The sequence below is a fragment of the Gavia stellata genome, chromosome 11 (genome assembly GCF_030936135.1).
Source record: "Gavia stellata isolate bGavSte3 chromosome 11, bGavSte3.hap2, whole genome shotgun sequence".
Classification (NCBI taxonomy): domain Eukaryota; kingdom Metazoa; phylum Chordata; class Aves; order Gaviiformes; family Gaviidae; genus Gavia; species Gavia stellata.
Genome location: NC_082604.1, coordinates 29,167,678 through 29,191,883, shown reverse-complemented (window position 1 = coordinate 29,191,883; position 24,206 = coordinate 29,167,678). Strand labels below are relative to the sequence as shown.

Here is a 24,206-nt window from a genome sequence, read left to right as displayed (position 1 = left end):
TACCCAGATTGGTCAATAAGCTTTGTGTCCACAGGCTCAGTCAATCATTTGCACGCAAGAAAGCTCAACGAATACTGACACCAGCCGTTGGGTGCCTTTATTCAGTGACGGCTGCAAAAATGAGCTCGTGGGTTTACTGCAAGATTTTGATAGATATTCCACGTGTCATGGGAATAGTCAGGTTTCCATCTTGCAGCTCGTGCATTAAATGGGCCGAGGAGCTGCACTTTGGTCTGTGCTAAGGCTTGAGACAGGCAGCAAGGTTGAACATTTTGCTAAATTGTATTTACATGTTGTGTTTAAAAAGCCAGCTCCTCAATTTTTGTAGCTTCAGAACAATCTCTAGTGACAAGCTTCATCTAAATGTGACACAAACGTTAGCGGTTTCCACAAGGTCCTGGTCCTGGGCCGAGGAGGTGCCGCCGTCGGGGGCTCCGCTGGCGTTAGTCTCAATTCTGGCACCGTCTGAGCTCTGGCGCGAGTCCTGAGGTTGGGGTATCAATGCATGCATTTTACTCTAGGTATTTTGACGTGGTTCCTGATGTGCCTTTAATCCTTTGCAAATAGGCTTTCCAAAGCTAGGTCAGGTTGTTTTGGAAGTGGTTTAAGGTAAACCAGAAAGGTATATTCATACCAACGCAAGAAGGTATGTAAGAAATTACAAGGTCTTGCAGTAAAACTTTCAAAATCTACATCCCATGCTAGTTTTAATTTCTCTTGGACCGTTGAGAAGATGCAGGTTCCTCTCTCACCCTCAATTCATAATTTTTTTTCTTTAATACTTGGGCAGATCGGATAACCTTTCTGTATTCTCTGGGATTTTAATTGGTATGGAAAAAAATCAGATTTTAAGACTCTGCTTTTTGAATAGGACAGCATATAAGTATTTTGACTTCTCATAAAAATGTTCAATTCGTAGGTGTGGCTATATTTCCTTTAATTAATATTAAATGGTGTTCTGTACATATGGCAGTTAAGCAAATGCTTTTGTCCATGGAGTTATTAGAAGCAGTAATACCACCAGGCTTTAAGAGTTTTCAGTCTCTTTCTAGCAGCGTCTGAGTTTAGGAAATTCATCACGTCTCTGACTTGAACAGAAGTGTCTGTACATGTGCAGCGGGTACTAGTTATCAAGACTGTTCAGTGTAAAGCTACACCTATGTCAGCTGTATGCTTATTCCAAAGCTCACTTGTAGATCCCGACATACAAAGAAATAAATGCTGCCTCTTCCAATTCGCAAGCCGCTGTACTTGGGCTCTGAGGGGTGCCCCCATCCAGCCCTCCGCCTTGTCCCCTGCGTTGCAGTGAGGAGCTGGGGCTGGGGGAGGTGGAGGTGGGCTGCAGGGAGACATCCCTCATCGGTGGGAGCAGGTACCCTGCGTGACTGTGCTTGAGAGGTGGCCTTCAGTACGTGGGCTTCATACTACACGATTATTTCTGCCGGTGGTACGGAGGTTGGAAGTGCGCTGCCTGTTTCTGCTGCCTAAAAATAGAAAAATTCTATTTTGTCAGTACTTGCATGACAAACACTCTAAATAATGCTAGAAGAAAGCTTTAGTAGATGCGTTTAATCCCATGTATGCAACTTCTCTCTCGTCCCATTTTTTGTTTCTCGCTCTGAATAACAGATTTGATGTTCTCTGCGAAATAAACAGTACGCGAGTCCAAGGTCTGGTACACCCGTGTTCGTTCCTGGGTCGAGGCCAAAAAGCATTGCCCAACTGGCTGGTGCTTCTGCAGTTCACGATCTTGCAAATCGTCACGGTTTGCAAAGATATCTCTTTGAAGAGATTTAATTTACGGTTATAGCCTGAAGTATTAACTTCAAACCATAAACGCTTGCCTGTATTGGACTTTTGATTCACAACCTGTTGCTAATGCCATCTCACTTCATAATCAGGGTGGATTAAGGGATGTTTTCTCAGAAGCTCTAGAAGTTTGGGGGTCTGTTTTTTGAATGCAGCTCCCCTCCAGGTGGCACAGACATCATGAAGTGTGTATATCTTAACGCTAATTTCATCCTAGCCATCTTGCTTCTCTCGTAGTTGACTCTTGGCTCTGAGGAATTTAAAATACAGTCGCTTTTTAAGATGGTTTGTATTTGACTTAGTTTAAACTGATGAAATACCTCTCTGGTAAGCTGCTGGTTTTGACAGCTGTAGCATAGCAAAGTTAAGCTATATGTTAAGGTATCTGTGTTAAAATTTATATTAGAATATATAGAGTTCATAGAGTGTTAGGAGACAATGTCAACGTTTAAAGCAAATAGATTTTAAAGTAATCAATATATTTGAGTTAATGTCGTCTTTATCTTTCATCTGTAGAGCTATCATTATATCTGGAGGACCAAACTCCGTGTATGCAGAAGATGCACCATGGTTCGACCCAGCAATATTTACAATAGGAAAACCAGTTCTTGGAATCTGCTATGGCATGCAGGTGCTGTTGAGAGATATGTTTGTCTACAGCTGTCTTCTAGGCCTCATTTCTGATACTAACTGAAGATGAACTGCGAAAGGACCTGCTTTTCAAATATAAGCAGTGTGCCACACGTGCAAAAGATACTTTTAAAGTGCTAATTGGTAAACTGAGCATACTGTGTATTTTTCTCTTGGCTCTGCCATATCAATAGCATAAATGGTTTTTCTTTGCTTAACTGCTGTGAACCGAGTTCCACGCTGCCTTTGCTGGTCACAGTAAATATAACCTGGCAGTCATTAAGTGATTCTGTCTAGTCAGTATTGGAAAATGTGCCCCTCACGTAAACAAGTGAAATAGTTTTTCCCTTTGGTTTTCAAGTGTGGAATGCTTCTAGCATAGTTCTTAAGAGTGCTTAATTCCCCCCGAAACCACTTACTTACCTTAGGACTGACTGGTGATCCTGCAGTGATCTACCAGATCCAAGCTGAGTGAAGAAACAAACTTCCAAGGAGTCAAGGGATGGATTAGATGCATGACTTCTGCTTGTGCATCTTGGTTCTTTCCAGGGTTAGTGATTTACTAGGCCTTCAGAGGTGCTGAACAATGGCTGGAAAAACTCCTCTAGAAAGGCTGGTAATTACAGAAACAATGTTGGCACTCCCTGTTCTAAAGGGAAACGTGGGTTGTATTAAAATATGCCTTAAAATGCCAAGCAAATTGAAAACCACATTAGCTAGCCTCAGGCAGGGGAGTTCCTCAAGGCTGACTTAACGGAAATGAATCAAGTGTGTGTATTAACGCATGACTACTTCATTATAAAAGATTGAAATCAGTCAAGTGCAGTAAGTATAATATCAAACTAGGTCTAAAATGAAGCCTTAAATCTCTGAAAATTAAAGTAGTTGAAAGGTGAAACTCTAAAAATATTTTTAAAGTTGCCAGTATTATTTGCAATGAAAAAAATGGTTATTTTGAGAATCTAAGATGCAGATATCCACCTCCAAACAACAAGGTGAGGTTTTAGAAGGAAAAAACCTGGCTGAGAATTGTACTGCTCTGATTAGAGCAAGGATTATTAAGAGTCACAAAAATAACACAAAGGGAATAGACTCAGGTTTTTGACTGCTTTTCCAGAGCTGAGGAGCCAGATTTTTGAGAAGTTTAAGCCTATCTGAGGGCCCTTAACGAAAGGATAGATAAATCAGATTTTTGTTCAGCAGCTCAACTGTTTTTATGATAACTGGCCTCAGATACTCAGCTGATCTGCGGAGCAGCCATTTATAAGCGCAAGTAGATGTACGCTATTGAATACGCATTATTTTGCAAATCTCTACCTATTGTCTACTGTTGTGGATTTCTGCTGCTCGTTGTGTGTGGCAGCAGTCCCCAGCTATACTGGCAGAAGGCCGGCAGAAGGGAATGAGCCCAATACAGAACAATGATTAGTTCTGAAGACAATTCTTACCATTTTGCAAACCAATATATTAAATAAGTATAATAATGAAAAACTGGGTTGGATTGGAGGGCTAGAGCTGTTGTCAGTCAAAGGCAGACTGAGGTGTATAGCGGTACTAGATTGTGTGGTTCTTTTTCATGTACTATTTTTGTTTCGACAGATGATGAATAAGGTATTTGGAGGTACGGTGCACAAGAAGAGTGTTAGAGAAGATGGAGTGTTCAGCATTACTCTGGATAACACGTGTTCACTGTTCAGGTACACAGACATCTGAAGTTATCAAAACAATATTGGAAATACCAGTCTGGAAATTGGTGGCTGGATGAGAGGAAGCTTATTTTAAATAAAGTAGTGGAATTGCACTCATGCTTATCTGGTAATTTCTAGTAAAACTTTTACAGCTGTGTTCATGAGTAAGCAAGTTACTCATTTGAACAAATACTTAGGCATAACTTCTCAATTGACTAGAAATGCAGATATATTTGCTTGGAATATTGTGTAAACGCCTTATTTCAAAGTAGACCGTCTTCAATGAGACACCATAAAATGTACCGCAACATGAGAATCTTTGCGTTAGGCTCTCGTATCCTTCTGCTGTGCAGTGCATTACTCTTGTATTGGTTGGCACCCATCCAGTTTTTGAAAGGTAATAGCAAATCTGAAAACATTTGTTTTCTACCTTCCTTTAAAATGGCTTTGTGATGTTTTGTAAAACCAGAATTAGATTTCTTGGTAGTTTGTCAATGCCTCTCAGGTTCTTGTAATAATTCTAACAGTTTGCTCATACCTGGTGTTCCAATTTTATTAACTTTCCCCTGTAGGGCTACTGCAGAACTTTATACCCTGCCTGAAGTCTGAAGTGCCCAAATTGTCCTGAAAACACTTAGTTTTGAGCAAGAAAACTTCACTTCATTGAAATAAAAAGCAGGACTCCGAGTGTCCTGATGGACTTTAGATGGCTCCGCATGTCAAAGAGGGGGTACATCAATATTGGCATGTTATAACAAAAAAACCCCCTTCTGAATTAAGAGAAATTGGCTCTTGCATGAAGGAGGTGTTGTACAAGAACTTATGCAGTTTCCAGTGGAGGCATCTTGGAGTTGGAGGTGACTGTTTCTGCGAAGGAGATCCTGCATGTATTTCAAATGACCTGGTCTGGTCATTCGAGATGTGCTTTTATTGGGGTCCCTAAGGGCTTCTCTTGGAAACACAGGTAGTTAAGTCTTTGTTCTTTTTCTAATTGATTCTAGTTTTTAATCTTTGTTTAGGGGCCTCCAGAAGGAAGAGCTTGTGCTCCTCACTCATGGAGACAGTGTGGATAAAGTAGCTGATGGATTCAAAGTGGTTGCACAGTCTGGGAATATTATAGCAGGTATTTATTTTATACTGAAATTGTCTTTTGATAATATTCATTACAGGAAAGACTATGGCAGACAGTAGTTAGAACCAAATGGGAACAGAGTATCTCTATTATTTAATTGCTGAATAAGTGAATTGTTTTTAACAGTTTCTGGTATGTGTGCGCTTGCATGTTGTACTGTCCTGATAATGAAGAAGGAAACATACATGAAAATGAAGGGTCTTGTTTTTAAATTGGTGATTTCAGGAAAATTTAACTTTATTTTACAGTTTGTTATTTCCTAGTATGCATGTGTTGTTTCTCTTTGAAATAAAATGTTGCGTGCCCTTAAGGCAGGGGAGAGGAAGACGTGCTGTAGTGTGCAGTGTAAGTGGTGTTTGCTTTTTGCGCTGTAATAGTACAAGTCAAACACTGTTTAATTATTAAAGCTCGATTAACTTGCTAGTGTATTTAATATTATTGCATGAATGTTCAACTGAGCAAAAATAATGTTGGTACTGAAAGCGGTGTTTCAAACATTACACACAGATTGTCACAGAAAAACGTAGGACCTTAGAATATGGTTTTTAAAAGCTACTCAAATTACTGAATGCTGAACAGTGTCTTTGAATCTCTTTCCTAGGAGATGGGAGACCTGGAGAGGTCTTAAGTTTGCTGAGCTACTTAGTGAGATCTCAAAGTATTCACCTGGTTTATTTTAAATCTTTCATTAAAAAAAAAAAAAGCTTAAGATACTGCTATTAAATCAGACAGGTAACTAATTTGAGAAAAACTGACCTTTTAAAAGATTTAAAGATGTTTTGTTACGGAAAGATTCTTTCCATACTACTGCTAAGATTAAACGGAGCATTCATTATATTCTGGCTTGCCTTTGAAGCGATCTATACTCATGCCCACTCAGATAGCTCTATAAATTGTTTTGCTACGTCAAGTTTGCTGCATCCAGTGTGCAAGCTTCACCAGAGTGCTGATATCTTTAACCCCGCTTTATGGAGGCATTAGAAACAGAGTTGTACCTTTCCTATCCGCAACACTTTCCTGCACCCTTTCCCGTGGGCTCTTACAAAAGCCTGTGGCTCCTTGTGCCTAAGCAAGCAAAGAAGTGCTGGTAAGGTGGTAGCCAGGCTTCCAGCAGCAAAAGAAAACACTACGATACAGCGTACCTGGGAGTCTAACACAGGTCAGTGGAATTAGGCAGTTTCCCTCCTGTTTTCTTTAATCCCAGCCTGACCAAGACTGACTTGGTGCAAGGTGCAGTATTGTGATCTACGCAAAGAAACCCTCCGGAGGCTGTTAAAGAGAGCGGTGGTGCTCGCAAACGTGCTCTGGTAGGGACACTTGCAGAGCTTGACCAGCACAACCCTTTAACGTGGATGCAGCTGTCTCCATGTGGCTTGGTTGCAGGGTTGTATGAGGTGTCATGTGGTGAGGAAAAAAAAAAAAGTAATTGATTTCCTGTTTTCACAATGGTTTTCCTAGGATGGCTGAGTGTTTTCCTTGGTTTCTGAGGGATTTTGTGTTCTAGATGTGTAACAGTACCCTTGTTCCTAATTTTAACCAAATCTTTAGTTTTGATTGGTAATTTGTGCCAAAACGTGGCAGAATAAATCACTCAAAAAGTGTATGCTTGACTTTCTTGGGCATCCGCTTCACTTCCTTTTTTTTTTTGTCACGCTCATTTCTTTGCGCCAATGAAGGCATAGCAAATGAATCTAAAAAACTGTATGGAGCACAGTTCCACCCTGAAGTTAGCCTCACGGTGAATGGAAAAATGATCCTGAAGAATTTTCTTTATGATATTGCGGGATGCAGTGGTACCTTTACAGTGGAAAACAGAGAACTTCAGTGCATTCAGGATATTAAAGAGAAAGTGGGCTCATCAAAAGTCCTGGTAAGTAGATTGAATTGAAGCTGAAAGATTATTTGCAGAAGCCTGACAGAAACACTGGCACTTACAGTTACTCAGGTTAATTTGAAAAATGCAGAATTGTCATGACTTGGGTAATACATTAAACAGGTTTTAGAAAGTTTGCACAATTGGGTTGATACATTGTTTGACTTCTTGTTTTCTTTCAAATCATTGACTATAAGTCAATAGCCTGTTCTGATCCTTGTAGCTGCATCTGAATTATTTGTTAAGACTTTCCCCACAGACAGCTGACCAAATTTTTTTTTTTTTTTTCCTTTTTTGCCCTCATCTTTAGGTTTTACTCAGTGGCGGTGTGGACTCAACAGTATGTACTGCTCTCCTGAACCGAGCTTTAAACCGAGATCAGGTCATAGCTGTACACATAGATAATGGATTTATGCGCAAAAGAGAGAGTCAATCTGTGGAAGAGGCACTCAAAAAACTTGGGATTCAAGTTAAAGGTACCATAATTTTGTCAAATATGCGTGATGCCACTAATGACGTGGCCAGTCTCCTAAAATGTATGTATAGTGTTTTGTTTCATTGATTTGAATTGACCTTTGCAGTTCTCAGACTTTACGTACCAAAGCCCGGTTGCTAGTTTGGAACAACCTAGGCCCATTCACAAAATTTCAAACCCAAAATATTAAGCCTTACTTATTTGATTGGTGCATACAATGAACTGACCCATCTCTTCGGTTGTTGAGATCCGGTATCTGCTGTTGGGGCACATAAGGCAGCGGGGCTGTGCCTCAGTCACTGCTGCTCAGTTACTTTTCTGCTGAGGTACGAGTAATCTTCAGCTGCTGCAAAACTCATTTGATGGCAGTTTTCTTCATAGCTTGGTTAACAGTCCTCCACTGGGGCTTCATTTCTTGTCCTTGTTCTCTTTCTTTTTAAACTGTGAGCTTGTTTGGGTGATGGAGTGCTATTATAGCCAAAATTAGTTCTTCAAGGCAATTTTTTTTTGCTCTCCTGAATTCTAAATAGGTGCATTTTAGTTTTTTGGAGTAGCTTGTTGAGAAGCAATACGTTATGGGAGAGCAGAAGGTACCTTGTCATTGCTGATGAGACTGTTCAGAGTTTTTTGGTGCCTGAAGTACAAGGAGGTCAGAGAAGACAAATTATGTATGTTGGAGTTGTGCAAACAATGAGGGCTGCTTTATTCTGCTCAGCTCATTTATTTCCCGAGTAATAGCTGCCTGTTCGTGGGGCTGTGCATAAGTACTGTTGTCGAGTGATTCTCTCGTGGCTTTGGTCAGGAAGCGTGGCACTAGGTAAGCAATGCTTTTCACTAGCCTGACGGTGTGAAACAGAGCAGGGAGCTTGCACGTTAGCATCTTGCAGATTGGGCTGCAATCCCCTGATGCAGCAAAGTCTAAGCTTTGTTCTACGCACATTTTTTTTTTTTATATTTACTTTTTTTAGTGGAAAATCTATGGCTTATTCTTGCACTCTGTAGACCAATAAACCTGGGCTCTGGCAGGCTGCTAGAGTAATAAATTGAGGGAATCCCTTTGCTGCAGATGCTCCTTCTGTAGGTCACTGAGTTCAGTGCTGGTAAAAAATGCCAAAGAGCCTCCTAGCTGATCTCTGCGTTGAGAGCCTCTCTAAATTAAGAGGCATAACGTACCATAAGTAAATGGTGCATCATTTAATTTTGTTTGCAGAAAGGCCTTGGGGAAATACCGTCCTGTAAACTATTTAAATAAAGCAAGTAAATTATAATCTAAGAGGGGAAGCAAGAACTCAACTTTCACACTGTTGCCTAGCCTCATAGTGTGAAAAAAATTACCCTCTAGATTAGGTTAATAAGAGACATAAAGTGCTTTTGTTACAATTAATTCTTGAGGTATTGAACAGGCCTATTTAATGCAGTTAACAGTTAAAGGACTGGAATGATTTTAATTTTATTTTTTAAAGCAGTAAAGTGAAATTTTATTTTTTGCAAGCTTGCATAAAAATCTTTACTGGCTTTGCCAACAAATTCCTGTAATTTCATACAGTGGTGAATGCAGCTCATTCATTCTATAATGGTACAACAACTCTGCCCATCTCGGATGAGGACAGAACGCCACGTAAAAGAATTAGCAAGACCTTAAACATGACTACAAGTCCTGAAGAAAAAAGAAAAATTATTGGTGACACCTTTGTTAAGGTAATGTTTATAATTATTTGTCGGTTGATGGGTTTTTTTCCTAAACCAAATGTTTTCCGGATAAGTCTTCTATGTCAGACTGTTGCATTCTAAAGCACTGTGCACTCAGTGGCATCAGTGGTCTTATAAGTTGTGGGTGACCTAAAGAAGCCCTTCAATCAATGGTCACAACGTGGTTCACAAGCATTGTACTAGATCCACCATATAGATATACTATATTGGTTGGCCATTCATTGATGTTGCATAAACTTTCCTGTAATGTTTTTTCACCAAATTGATGGGTAACGTGAATTTGGGCATGCTTCTGTTGCGTTGCTGAAGATGAGCCATTTTCCATCTGTCAGCTACCAGTGTTAGTGATGCAGGGAGAGTACAACATATAACAAGCAGTGACGTTCCTGTAGTCTGAGGATACTCTTTCCATGTGCTGTTCAACAAGATATGGGATTATAGGACTATTTCAGCAGTGGGCTACTGTCATAATTAATCTTCCTGTTTGCTTGTGCTTCTGCAGCTCATCGTTGGGCAATCCATTATCTTCCTTTAGACCTTTGACAACCAAAACGTAGATTGGAACACTTTTCTTTTTTCTCTCCATCTTACAGATTGCCAATGAAGTTATCGGAGAAATGAATCTGAAACCTGAAGAGGTTTTTCTTGCTCAGGGTACCCTCAGACCTGATCTCATTGAAAGTGCTTCCCTTGTTGCAAGTGGCAAAGCTGAAGTCATCAAAACTCATCATAATGACACAGAGCTGATTCGAAAGTTAAGAGAAGAGGTAAATGAAAATGAGGATACTGGTGTATCCTTCTGGTTCTCACAGTTGTGAAGCTGAGTATCAAAAACGGACAACTTTTGTGTTTTGCTGGTATAACTGTCCCGTGTTGATGGCACCCTATTCTGATGAGGCCCTTCAGATTCTGCTGTAATATGTTGGAATTTATTACTCTTCCTTCTAGTTGCTACATTCTCAAAGTGGTCAGAATTGTTTGAGTATTGTCCAGCACTGGGTACTGAGCAAGATGTCAATGGATTGAACATGGATTCATTCCCTGTGAACAACGGTGTTCTCAACAGCCAGCTGAAAGCTGTTTCCTCACTCTTTTATTTTAACCCTCAAACCAAACCTGCGTTCTAGTAAGGAAGCAGAGCAATGCCAAATGCCTTTAGCAGGAGAGTAGTTTAAGACTTCTCAGACAACTTTATTCTGTTTCAGCTGGAATTCATGATGTAATGGGTCACTTATTCCTTCTGTTGTACCTCGTTTTGAACGCTAGTCAATGAGTAACCTTTGGGTACCGACAGTCCAGATCTGGCACATCATGGATTCAGGCAAGAGCAGTGACAGTGCTTTAGTGAAAAGACAATCAGCTTTTGTTGAGAGGGCCAAAATTCTCCATCTCTTGAACCTCTTGTAACATTCAGCACTGCAAGCGTATTATTCTCCTCTCTCTCAAGAAAGAATGAGAATAATATATTTAAATGGGTTGAAATCTCAAGATAGTTCTTTCAGGTACCTATGGGGATGAGTTCTTTCTGTTCTTATGCAGCTTCTGCATCGCGTTTCTAGAAACCTGATCAGATATCTGCCAGCAGTATGCTGGTGCCAGTTAGCAATTTAAGAATCCACAAATCTTTCTGAAATGGCCCAGCATGGACATCTATGGATGATGACCAGGAACTTGAAGATGTTACGAACACAGGAGGTTGAACTGTCTGAAGATAAGCAGCCCAAGTCCTGTCCCTTTGATTGTACTCCCAATCAGTCTGTTTAGTCCAAAGTCCAGGAGAGCTTTTTGAATACCTTTCCCGTGCAGAGCTCTTAAGTCTTAGCATATGAAGCAAATGTAGGAGACTGCCCTATTTTGCCTTTTCTGACATTGGAATGGTGAGTTCTCTAACTGTATTATAAAATACTTCAAGAAAGAACCCACACATGAGGCATCACATAATAATCCTATTGGAAGGTGCTCAGTTATTAGTAAGTGCTCAACCACAGGAGAGAAGAGTAGCTGTTACTGATCCACACTTCTAATATTCATTGCTGCACAAGGTATTTTTGAGACTTTTAGATTGGTTTGAACATGTAGCGAAGACAAAGGTCTGAATTTGTGAAGACCGAGCCAGCTTGACCTTACAGCTGTATCTACACTGATTGAGCCATTAATACTTCAGGCAGAAACTTAAACTTCCTTGTCTTATGCTCTGTCCTGCAACTGTTTCACAAAGCCCACATTCACATGTACTTTCCTTTCCAGTGTTTATGCAAGTGTTGGCAGCTGATGCTGTGAAAAGCAGGCCAATTTGACTGCCGTAACCTAAACATTTGAGGCTTTTTGTTTGAATATGTAAGCTGGAGTGTAAATTGCTTTTTTTTTTTTAAGGGTAAAGTAATAGAACCACTGAAAGACTTTCACAAAGATGAAGTGCGAGTGCTAGGGAGAGAACTTGGTCTTCCTGAAGAGCTGGTTTCGAGGCATCCCTTCCCAGGTATGAGAGTTGGTCTGTGCTACTTAGTGAAGGGCTATGGATCACATCAGTATTGTTTAGAAGATACTTAAGCTGCAGTATGTTGGACTATAAAACTTACCTCTAAATGTAGAAGAAATTGATGGATTTAAGATTTTAGTGAAGGAGGATCTTCTTTCAGGAAAAGAGCCTTTGAGAGCAGCTTTATTATCTATAGCGATTAAAGGAAAAGCTTTATAATTGAGTTTGCTTTTAGCTGCATTTGTTTCTTTTTAGTCGTACAAGCCAAAGCAAGAAGTGTCAGTAAAGTGCAGCTGAATACTGCCTGAGCTGTCAAATGTATCTTATTTGAAATAATGGCCTACATCTGCCTGCCTTTCTAAGGGGCATTTGCTGTTTTGAAAATGATTGCATGGAGAATAACAACAGTTCTCCACCGCAAAGCATCGAAGCGTATAATACAGCAAAGTCCACGTCCTTTTAAGAGGGGTGTGTTTTTCTGTCCGTGTGTTTTAAAATTGTCCTGCAGGGTGTGTAGTAGTCACTGGCAGAGTGCGTAGGCTGGTGTGCTAATGCACCAGCGTCGCAGGAAATGCAAGAAGCTGTCTTCAGACACTTCCAGCAAATTACATGTGCTTTTGGGTTAAGTAGCTAAAAGGCCAAATAGCCGTCAGGGGTCTTTAAAAACAGTGGAGACTCAACTGTATGTTATAACCAACTGCTTCATCCCAGTTACCTAGCAAAGGGAAGGAGGAGGTTCCTGTTCGCTTTGGCTTGCCGTCTACCACGCTTCATCACCACTAACTGCTGCTTTAAACAACCAGCCGATTTAAGGTGTAGGTAAATAATGCTTAAATCTACCAAACAGATATACTGTTCCGAAATAAACTGCTTGTGTGGGTTTTTTTTGTCTTGCAGGGAGTTAAGACAGCTGAAGTATAGGTACAATGGCAAGGCATACTGTACTCAACGATTGACCTGCTGTTCCAGATGCTGTCACATTTTTAGATGAAAGTCAGCTTTCCTATTATTTAGTATAATGTTTTTTCAACTTTGCATTGCAGGTCCTGGTCTAGCAATCAGAGTGATATGTGCTGAAGAGCCTTATGTGTGCAAAGACTTCCCTGAAACAAACAATATTTTGAAAATAGTTGCAGATTTTTCTGCCAGCGTTAAGAAGGTAACAAAATTGCTAAATTCTAATGCGCATAAAAGTAGTATGATCGTTCTGTAGTGGTCTGCAATGAGGTTTAACCTGCTAAAAGTTTAAAACTGCTTATTTGTGCTCTTTAAGGAATAATGCATTCTAGTACAACTCACTTGAAGTCATTCAGGATAGCACAGTAGAATTTTAGCGCCATGACTGGTGCAAGAGTTGAACAGTTTCTGGAAAATGGAAGTTTATATACCTTTACAAACAGTAAATAAATTTTGTTTTAGTTAAACTTCGTGCAGATGAGTTTTCTGGAGATACTTCAAATCACATAGCATCAGGAAAAGATTTTGCCCTCCCTGAAATAATTGTAACTTTCTAGATTTGCATGCCCTAACAATCACTGAATGTCTAAATGAAAGTGCAGGAGCGAGGAACTAGCGCTTGCCAGATGTCCTGAACAGAAACCTAAAGTTTTTAATTGATAACATTTAAGTTTTCAATCTCTTAACTGTTACGACCTTCACGATTTCTGTAAGCTCGCTTGAACTAAACTGCCGGGGGCTGGAAAGTCGTTAGCGGAGCCTGCTCTAAGTCCTAAGTTCAAAATTACTTCCAAAACACCGAAGGGAGTATTTCCTTGAAAATTTGTTGAATTATAGTGTAGCGTAACTGGATATTGCTTTGTTCTGTATCTGAAATAAAGAATAGAAATGAAAAGTATAGCTTTGTGAAAGAGAGAATGAGTGTAAGAAAAGAGCTTCACCTATGGCCTTGGAGAGCTTCAGCTTAAACTACATGCAGTCCAATCAAATAAAACTGCTTTTGCTAAAATTTAGGTGTTAAATAAAAGGTATTTTTTAAATGGTTCCAAGAGCTAGATGTGGACTAAATTTAAGCAAACAGCTACTTACAATGCAAATAAAATCATTATTTGGAAGTTCTGTTTGAGTGCTTGGGGCCTTTATTTAATTAAAATTTATTTTTCTGCATCATTGCACAGCCACATACTTTGCTGCAAAGGGTCAAAGCGTGTACAACTGAAGAAGACCAGGAGAAGCTGATGCAGATTACCAGCCTACATTCACTGAATGCCTTCTTGTTACCAATCAAAACTGTGGGAGTGCAGGTAAATGGATTCATTCCCGGGATGTTCTGAAAGCTGCTTCCTAGCAGTGTGGCAGCCTGCAGTGAAGCATAATAATTGCTGTTTTAAGATGGAAAATAAAGGGCTTGACTCAAGAACATAAACTTCCAGTGACTGTGATACCTATGTTATTGTCATTTGTCAGTGCTGGTGTAGTGCAAAGGTGTCAAGATATCTGAATAGACGCTTGAGTAAATGCCAGGTATTGTATTTGAGGATATCATTAAGGTCGGATAATGCTGTTCACTTCGTGACTTCATAATCTTGCAGACCTCGGCTGTAATCCTGTTGCCCCCTTTAAGGGTCAGGAGTCCTAGGCTAAGTTGGTCAAAAACCTCTGCTTCCTACACTTGAATGTGCTCGCTGCCCTTTCCTGTACGCTTTCGGATTGTACTGTGTCCTTATCCTTGAGAGGAGAGGAACCAGCGCAGCGCAGGCTGCTCAGGATATGGGAACACTTGAATCTATGCAGCGGCGTAGTGTTTGCTTTCCTTTCACTCCTTTTCTAATGCCATGCGCATTTTTGTGGGCTGTCCTTTGGTGACAGAAATACAAACCACATACAAACGCTGAGCTGGCATTCTCATGGAATTGCGTGCAATAACTTGGAAGACTTCTTTACTGAGTAGTCATAGCTTGCTTTGCACTATCAGTATTGAATTACATCTCTTATTATCAGACGCTTAATCTTGCGCGTTGCTTCTTGTAACTCTTTGCAGTCAGCGTTTGTTACTGTTTTAAACAGCAGTGTCATCAGCAGATTTCTGTACTTTGTCCCAGCCCTTCCTTGGGTGGTGTCATGAAAATACCAATACGCAATCAATCCCTGTGCTCTGGACACCTTACATGAATCTTTCCATTCTGAATTTTCCCTTTAATACGCCCTTGTTAACTCATGACAGGTCTGTTGTCTTACTCTGCGTTTTCTCATTCATTTGGTGTCTCTCAGCATACAGATTTCACCAGCTTAGTGTCTGCTGAATGCTGGTGCAAAATATGGTCCTGTTCACAGGGTGAACGGGAAAGTACTGTTAACTATTTTGGCAGCAAAGTTCATGTTCAGTTGTTATTATTATTATTTTTAATTTATAGGGTGACTGTCGTTCATACAGCTATGTTTGTGGGATCTCTAGTAAAGATGCTCCACACTGGGAGTCTCTTATGTTTCTTGCCAGGCTCATACCACGCATGTGCCACAATATAAACAGGTAAGTATTTTGAATTATATTTATTTCTAATGATTACTTAATATATGGAAGTTTGGCATGCATAAGCATTCTCCTGTTTAGCATATGGTAGATTTTTTTTTCTATGTTGGACAGGTGTATCACACAGAGGTTACAAATCCACAAGAAATCAAAACATAGGTTTACTTCTGGAATTACTAGCTTGAAAAAGAAACTGATAGCCTATGTCCTCATTTTTTTTTTTTAAGCACTTGCGTAAGTTACATTGCATGTTGTCTAATCAAAATCTCTTTTGACAGATTCCAAGCCTGCTGATGAGCTGTGGTGTCATGCAGTATTTTTTTCCTTTGTGTCAAAAAGGGAATTTATGTGGGACTGTCAGTTCTAATGGCGCATAGGAAAGCTCCGAAGCTGGGCAGTTTAATCTTACTTGAGCTCTCCTGTGAATATGCATTTTCTCGCTACTTGGTTCGTAGCTTTTCTAGCAGCTGAAGTTGATTAGATATTAAATCAGCTCTGGAGACTGCATATCCTCCTTGCCTGGCTGTAGACTTTCTGACGAAGCTACTTATAATTGCTTACAGCAAAACTTAATTTTATCACCTAAGTGACACCTACTGAAAGAGGTGTTATTCTTAAAGGCGAGATCTTGAATTGCAAGATGCTTCTTTAAACTAAATGCAGAGGGAACAAAAGAAGGCATAAAATCATGATTGCATGTGCGATTTCAAAGTATGTGCTGGATTTACAGCAGTGCTGTCGTCTTTAAGCTCTTTTGGATTTAATGCTACCCTCCTGAATATGCCACATCCCTGGGAGCTCTGCTGTACCAGGGTATGTTTTCAGAATCTTACGTTGCTGTTTGTAGGGATGCTGAAGCTGGCCATTTGAGGAGTGCGCTGAAATAGTTGGTCTTCTGCCCAGCTATGCTTGCAGGCTTTATAATGCAAACAAAAATACGGAATGTAAAGGTTGCATATTTTTCTGCTTTGGATATTAGATACAAACCAAGAATAGTTGTCTGCAAACTCAAATAACTTGTGTGACTGTGTCATAGTAAATCCTTGTGTGAGGCTCGTCAGGCAATATTATACTTTGCTTTTTGTTCTGCAACATATAAACCACAATGAATGAGATTGAAAGGTAAAGCTAATGCGACTGGTTTGAATTCAGAAGATCTTTTATTACAGATGTAGTTATGTAGATTTATAAATTGTAGCATTAGTGCCCTGTGCTGAAAACACACCTATTCTTTAACAACAAGGTTTACTATTTAATGGTATTTTTTGGTGGTTTCCTATTAGGAGAGAAGATAGAAATTGTAAGCACTTATTAAGTAGCTTTCTTAGAATAATCTTAACTCTAACTGACATCAAAGTAAAATCAAAAAAACACACTTTGTGATACCAATGAGTTAGTATTTCTGTTTTTTTCAAAGGATTATTCTCTTGAATAAGTAATATTGGGGCTATTGCTAGTGTCTAGCATACCAAAATAAATTAATACGTCTGACTTCCAAAGCTAGTATGCATGTCATGTTTATAGAATATAGGCATGAAGTTATATTGAGCTCTAGTTAGTAGCTAAGGAGCAAAATCAAGTATTATGCTTTTTTCCTAGTTTTATTTTCTCACTGCAATACTAAAGATGCAGTCTTTGGGCAATCTGTTATATTCCATGTACGTAAAATGTGTTTTTTTCTACCGTCCTGTTTGTTTTCCAGAGTTGTGTACGTGTTCGGTCCACCAGTCAAAGAACCTCCTACAGACGTCACCCCCACTTTCCTGACAACAGGAGTCCTCAGCACTTTACGTCAAGCTGACTTTGAGGCTCACAATATTCTCAGGGAGTCTGGTAGGTACTTCGCCTTATCCCGTGGATTAGACTCTTGTTTCAAGATCCCTGCAAACCTAACTGGGTGTAGTTACAGTGGTGCTGTCAAAATCTACAAGCTTCTTGAACATCTCCAAAGAAGTGATAAATTAATGGGATGACAGGCAAGAGCCTTTTAGAAAAGTTGTAAAAGCTGATAGCAAAAGGACAGGAGTTGCTTGCCTTTCTGCCAGCAGATTCAGTTTTAGGGGATCTAGGGAGACTGAGGCTTCCCTCTGACATGTCACAAGGCTCAGAGGTGTGGTGCTTCGCTGCAGTGCAAACTTCCACAAAAAGTACCATTAGCCAGCTGAAAGTCAACTGAATTACTTCTCTTTGCTGATGATCGCAGTCGTCAGTATTTACCTGAAGTAACTAAACTATGTAAAGAAATTTGACATAGTTTCCGAATCATGTTGGTTATTTTCATGGAAAGAAGGGAGCCCAAATACTGAGTTTCTGATGGTGGTGATGCTCACCACCTGTAGTGGTTTCATATTTCTTAGCTTAAAGTAAAAGCTTTATTTGTAAACCCAACCACTTCAGGCTAGCAGACGGTAGTATTTCAAACCCTTAACATCCGGGGAGCATTCAGTACCCTCTGATATGGTACGCAGGCAGAGTCTGGGAATGCAGTAGTTCGGAGGTTCAGGTTTTGTTTTTTTTTTTTTTTTTACTTAATTACATTTGAAGATGCTATATGCGTGGGAAGCAGTTCATCAAACTTGCCTATATTTTGTATAAATCGAGTTACAACGGCTATCTCGTTTTGAAAATACATACTTTGTTTGCAAGGCTGTCTTACCACAATTTGCACAGAAATAGCCTCAAAAGGCTGAGGATAACACTGTCAATTGTGTTTGTAAAACTGTAGATGTGTCTCGCTAACTTTTGGTGACACTTGGCTTTGTGTGAATGAATCGCTCCCAAAAATAAGACTTGAGTTATCATTTAGTGGAAAAGACAGCTCAAGCTGGTGCAAGCGGAGGGTGAGAGCGTGCATCTGTGTTAGACTGGCTCTGCAGGCTGCCACACACCTGAATCTCAAACGTTTAGAGCATTTAAACAGTGAAATTAGGGGGGGTCTGTGTATTGGCTTTCAGGAGGTACTTAAAAAAAAAAAGTGAGAGATGATTGTCTGGAGTTACCTGTCAACCACCAGCATCAGGGACACTTAAGAGCTTTCTCTTAAATATGTCAAAGACACGGAGATACTTGGGAATGGCCCTTTATTGGGCTGGATATGGGAATAGATAAAACCCCATGGTTATGTTATGTAGGAAGGAAAGTAGTCTTAAATTGCGTGCACAGCGAATTACAGGGATAAGGGGGATTGTCTAGTTTTGTGCTGCATGCCTGCAAATGCTGAAGATTATTTCAAGTGGCAGTTTGAGTAGTTCTAGTGTATGCACCACTAATTACGTAATTGTATAACGAGCATGATCTTCTGAGGTGTGGTAGCAGTAGTGAAAAGATCCCCGAAGACGTAAACGTAGCTCCTGGTATATAGCTTGAAGTACATGTGGGAAATCTTGTAAAACTTCTATCACGTTTGTGTCTTTAAACCAAATTAATGCTCTTTGTACTACTATTTTCTGAAGGTTATGCCGGAAAAATTAGCCAGATGCCAATAATACTGACACCGTTGCATTTTGATCGGGACCCCCTACAGAAACAACCTTCCTGTCAAAGATCTGTGGTTATTCGAACTTTTATTACAAGTGATTTTATGACTGGTATTGCAGCAACTCCTGGTAATGAGGTTCCAGAAGAGGTAATACAGGTTTTCAAGTTTCTTTTTAACATGAGTTGTATTGTAGATGACTCATTTTGACCTTCTTCCCTCTCTTGATTGCGTGCCTTGACTTTGATTTTATTGCAATTTTTTGTCCCTTTCATAGTATTTATTAGGAAGAATATGATGGTGTTTTGGGGAAAAAGCTGTAACAAAATGAGAAGCTGGCAGATGGGTATGACAAACTTAAAGGCTTACCGGCAGAGCTGAGCCAAAATACTATCAATTAAAAAAAAAGAAAGAATACCCCAACCGTTCCTGGGATTTTGAAATTAATTTTTTTGCATTAGTGATTGGAAATGTCCTGACCTACAGGATTGCCTTTGATTGCCAGTTCTGATTTTACTGGAACCTGCTGTTTAACATCTCAGCGTGCTGTTTTCTTTTTAGGTCACTAAAAGGATTTAGGAGTCAAGTTCAGTCGTATTTTTCTGGGAAACTTTATCCATGTCCAGCTTCAAGTACTTTGTCTCTCTGGGAATGCAGTGTAGACAAAAAACAGAATTTACTCTTTTTTTTTTAAACATACTTTAAAAGCATATAGGCATTGTTTAGTAATTGTGTGTAAATGAAGTCTTCTACTTTAAAGCAGCCTATCCATTTAAAAAGAAATTATTCAAGGTTAAGTTACCATGTAAACTATTCCATTATATAAAATGAGGATTCATTTGACCTTGAAGTTTGTGTTTAAAAAAAACCCCAACAAACCACAACCAAAACAACCAAACACCACAAAACCCCCAACAAAACAAACCCCCCCCACGTTCTTCAAAATGTAAAATGGTCACTTACAGCTAGGTAATAATGTGGTAACAAAATAGTAGAGGTTGTGGAAAATAACCTGTATTTATGGCGAAAATAATCATATTTGATTAAAAATGTTCTGTGGTTTTTTCCATGGAGAGCAATGCATTGTTTAATTTAAGCTTGCACTGTGAAACAGCGTGTCGTGTAAGTGGCATTGTTGTGAACTGTGGGATTTCTAAGGAAGCTGACCTTCTAAGGATCAGCAAATTCTCATCGTGAATACTTTTGTTGACGTGAATTGATGGTGAGCTCTGGAGAATAACTCTCAATGGAAACTCTTTCCTTTGGATGCCGCTTTCTGGGGTTTTTTACCTTTAGAGCTCCCTTATTTGTTTTGAAAGGGGTTTCGCTTTGTGTTTGGTGGTGGTTCAGCTGGAGATGATGGTCTGAGAAAAGCCTCACAGTGATTGATAGTAACATGTAACAGCAGATGTTCCTGCTGAGCTTGGAGGAAACAGTTTTGAAGCTGAAGAGCTGCTGCCTTGAGGGGAGTGTATTGCGATCGACACCCTGGTTTATTACCCGTGCCAAAAACCAGCAAGTTCCAAATGTAACTGCAGATACCATGAAGCTGGAGGTTTTAAGTTGGTTTTATTTCTGAATTGGTGGTAATATGCTAACAGCTATAGGCGCTTTCTGTCTTGCGTGCAACAGAATTAGTGTCAACAAAGTTTTCCTTTTTTAAGTTTTTCTCAGATAGTTTTCATGCTTTCTTCTGACTTTTTTCGTTTTCTCCACAATAGGTTGTGTTAAAAATGGTGGCGGAGATCAAGAAGATTCCTGGCATTTCTCGGGTGATGTATGACTTGACATCAAAGCCACCAGGAACTACGGAGTGGGAGTAATTAACTTTTTTTTCTATTGAAGTACTGTGTGCAGTCTAAATCATATCAGAAACCATTCCCAGTGTTGACATGCAGTACTGTGAAAGAGTGACTGGAGCTGCTACATCGCATCAGATTCCTCTCCTGGAGCATAAACCTGCAGTTAAGAGCTATGCTGGGGATAATAACTAAGTGGGGCTGAGGATTTGTACGGGTAAATAATCATGGCAGCGTTGCCGGTGCGCAGACAGATTCCTATTGCTTTTGCCTTTGTCTTACCTATTCTTCCTGTTTTCATGCGTTTTATCGTTAACTGTCATTTCAATGTCTCTTTGTTTTTGTACACTGTGTAAAAAGAGACAGTTTATTTACTTCTACCAAAAGCATTGTTACAGCCTAAAAATGTAAAATGAAATCTTTGTGACCAACTGCTTTTGAACGGATTTATTATAAATAAATATTTTGCCAAATGGAGTAGTGGGTACTGTTGAGTTGTGGAATTACCGTGTATCTGTTGTATACTGTTTAGCCTGTTCTATATTGTTTGACATATTAGCCCATGGCAATAACATTGAGCTCCAAAAGAGCAATGCTAAAATATTATGAAATGACCTCTGTCTGTCTTTCTGTACTCGCTCCCTCTTGCATCGCTCGGTAGGTGTGCGTGTTGGTAACGGATGTGTATACACCGGCTAATCTGTAGTATACGCTTACCGCATGTGTGCGTATGTCGAATTCCAGACAGTGAAGTATCTTTGTGTGCTTCTGGGGACTCTGATGGGAGCGTAGGAGTGGGAGTGCAGTTGGAAAGCTGTTGCACCAGAGCTACTGGGTCTGCGAATCCTGTTTCTATCCTCCGACGCTTGCGCAACAGTCCCTTCGCAGCCTGCTGCCGATGTGCTTTCCTTATACTTGATGACAGTTTATTTTCGACGCGTTTGCTTTTACAGGAATTTTTTTTGGTATGTATTTGTACTTAGCTTGATCTTTAAGATCATTGTAGTCCTTAGTGTGGAGTCATGGTATCGGAGGTGACTTCCCAATCCGTATAGATCCCTTCCGTCATTCGTATTCTGCTGTTTATGTAGTTAAGTAAGCAATAACTTGAGAGATGGTTACCTTGGACACCTGTGCTTTTCTGATGTATTGAGGCAAAGCTATTTCCATCCACCTGAGAATTTTGAGCATGTCCTGCAATTGCTGTCTGTGGAAGTAACAGTTGAATTCGGACCTGAGCAGCTTGCTGGGTGCCTGCCGGGTACCTCCGCCGGTGGAACTGTAACCGTGTACCCAGGCTCATCCCTCTTACCCCTTTAATTTAAGCAGCTGCGTTTCATTCAGCTGCGGAATTGCTGTAGTATTATGGGGGTGAAACACTTGTTTTAAACTGATCAATAACATGGAGTATTTCGTGGCTGTAGCTAATTCTGTTTCCACTTATATAGACTTGTGAACTGGAATAATGGTTGAACGTGTTTGTCCTATATTCTTTTGATTGCACACGTTTTCCTGTTGTTCTTACATTTACTGCCTGCACATTGTGGAAATCTAGTTTAATTTCTGCTCATAGGAGATGGCTAACTTGTGTAAATGTCGTCTTTGCCTGTGCCACTGAGTGGTGGTGCTTTGCCGGGGGAGGAGGCGGGGTGCTGCAGCCCCTGCCCTGTGGTGCCCGCTGGGGACGCAGGCGTGCCGGAGAGCAGCGGGCCGGTGCCAGGAAAGAGCCTCCCCTCGCAGCCCTGCTCCTGGCGGGTTCTGCCGCCTGGGCGAATGGCTCTTAACCGCTATCTCAGTGGCCTCCTTCATAAAACGGGGGTAGTAATTCTCACCCACATCCATCATAACCCCTCTGAGCCCTTTGGATGAGCTTTGTGTGATGAAAGTCAAGTGTTAGCGATGTGAATGTTCTTTTATTACGGGACTGTGATCTGTAAGAGCTGTTGGTCAAAAACACTGTAAATCGGTGTTTGCTGGGGCAGAATCTGTTACAGCGCGGGTTCTGTTGAAAACAGATTTCCTTTGTGGCTTCTCATAAGAAAGCTCCCCATGAAATTATGGCCTTAGAGCACATCTTAACTTTTTGTCAGAAAAAGCTGAGGGTAGTTGTTTTCGTTACTGTGTTGGTATCCCAGATGTAAAGGGTGCAATGACAAGAAATGAATCTTTTTGGTGTGATGCAGAAATCCTTCAGCCTTTTAATGCTATAGCAGTTGTTGCTTGTTGCAAGTAGGCTGCTTCTTGCTGCTGCCGCCGCCAGTCTGTGTTACCTTGACAGCAAATAGGCAAAACAGAAGGAATTACTAACAAAGGGATGCAAAGAATATAGGAATTATTAATAAGTAATGCAAAGAATATAGAGCACCTCTTCAACCCAAACCTTTCTTGGTTCTGAGTGAGATGCTTAGTTGGTCTCTCTGTAAATAGCTCTGCAGTACATAGTCCCATAGTTATGATGTAACTCACAAGAAAACTTGTGTGGTGATGGTGGTGCCCGTCGGGGTGGGGGTGACGGGACAGGACCGCAATCTTGCAGCGTACCTGGGGAGAAGTCTTTTATTCACCGCATGTTGCGCACTTGGAAGTCCTTCTTGGAGTTGCATCTTAACTATGGGCATGACGTATGCCTGTACGCTAGGCGTGTGCTGAAGTTTCATGTACACTTTTACCATCGTTTAATCACCTGGGTTGCTTTCATGTCTGTAGTGAAATGGAGCTCAACAGTGACTCCTGTGCTCTTTAGGAACATACTTTGGGTTTGGTGGGTTTTTTAAGCCAGAAAGCTGAATATGGACAATTTTAGGCATAAACTATTGCACTATAATCAAAACGTCTTACCGAAATGAAATTTGTGATCTTTAGCTCTCTTCCCCCTGTTTGACACCTGTGCCATGCATTGTAGACGTGGTGGGTTGTTCTTAGGAAGGTTGGTGTTATCATCCCAGCGGTTCTTGAGTGTTTTTATGGAATCCGTGTGTATCGGACAGCCAGGCGTGGAGAGAAACATAATCGTCTGTTCACGTTTCTTAAAAAATTCTATTTAGCACCTAGTTTACAAACTAATAACTGTAGCTGCCCTGTACAATTGTTCACCTCGAGTCTTCAGTAAAAGATGTCAGCAGTTAGAGGAATTTGTATTGGGGGCATTCCCCACCATTCTCAATTTTTAACATTTTTTCTGCTTGTGAAATGATAAAGTACTGTGAGCCTTAATTTTTATCCACAAATAAAAATATTATGTTTGAACATTGGTGTGACTTATTTTTTAGGGCTTACATGTAGAAAACTACGTTACAAACGGACTGTCCATTTTGGGTTGAAAAAGCTGGTTTGTGGCAGTCGTCCTTTCTGGCTGCAGACCACCCTGGGGTAAGGAGATGTCCCTGCCAGGGCATGGCTGTCCCTTGCCGTGTCACCGCATGGGACACCCCGCTGCAGAGTCATGGCGTCCTGCGTGACTCTTGCCTCGTGCGTGCTTTTGTACTGTGATACGCTGTGGGGGGCGTAACTTCGTCCTAAAGATGTGAGTATAGAGCCTTTTCTAGGGCTCTGTTCTAGCAGCCCTGTTAACGAACTTGCCGCCGTGATGCCCTCACAGACTGGGACAGGCTGCTGCAGTCCCTCGGGGTGCTGGCGGTGGGTCTGCAGC

The 24,206-nt window shown here is 40.5% G+C and overlaps 1 protein-coding gene across 1 annotated transcript in view; it reads left to right on the top strand.

The window, feature by feature from the left end:
• Nucleotides 1-23,797, top strand: part of GMPS (guanine monophosphate synthase) — a 30,978-nt gene extending 7,181 nt beyond the window's left edge. The window contains exons 3-16 of the mRNA XM_059822405.1: nt 2,326-2,440; nt 4,039-4,136; nt 5,147-5,250; nt 6,936-7,129; nt 7,443-7,608; nt 9,154-9,305; nt 9,911-10,084; nt 11,691-11,796; nt 12,840-12,955; nt 13,932-14,057; nt 15,168-15,283; nt 16,986-17,116; nt 18,736-18,908; nt 20,480-23,797. Coding sequence (XP_059678388.1) covers nt 2,326-2,440; nt 4,039-4,136; nt 5,147-5,250; nt 6,936-7,129; nt 7,443-7,608; nt 9,154-9,305; nt 9,911-10,084; nt 11,691-11,796; nt 12,840-12,955; nt 13,932-14,057; nt 15,168-15,283; nt 16,986-17,116; nt 18,736-18,908; nt 20,480-20,581 — 1,873 coding nt within the window. The 3' untranslated portion in view covers nt 20,582-23,797. The remainder of the gene's footprint in view (nt 1-2,325; nt 2,441-4,038; nt 4,137-5,146; nt 5,251-6,935; nt 7,130-7,442; nt 7,609-9,153; nt 9,306-9,910; nt 10,085-11,690; nt 11,797-12,839; nt 12,956-13,931; nt 14,058-15,167; nt 15,284-16,985; nt 17,117-18,735; nt 18,909-20,479) is intronic.
• Nucleotides 23,798-24,206: the final 409 nt, after the last annotated feature.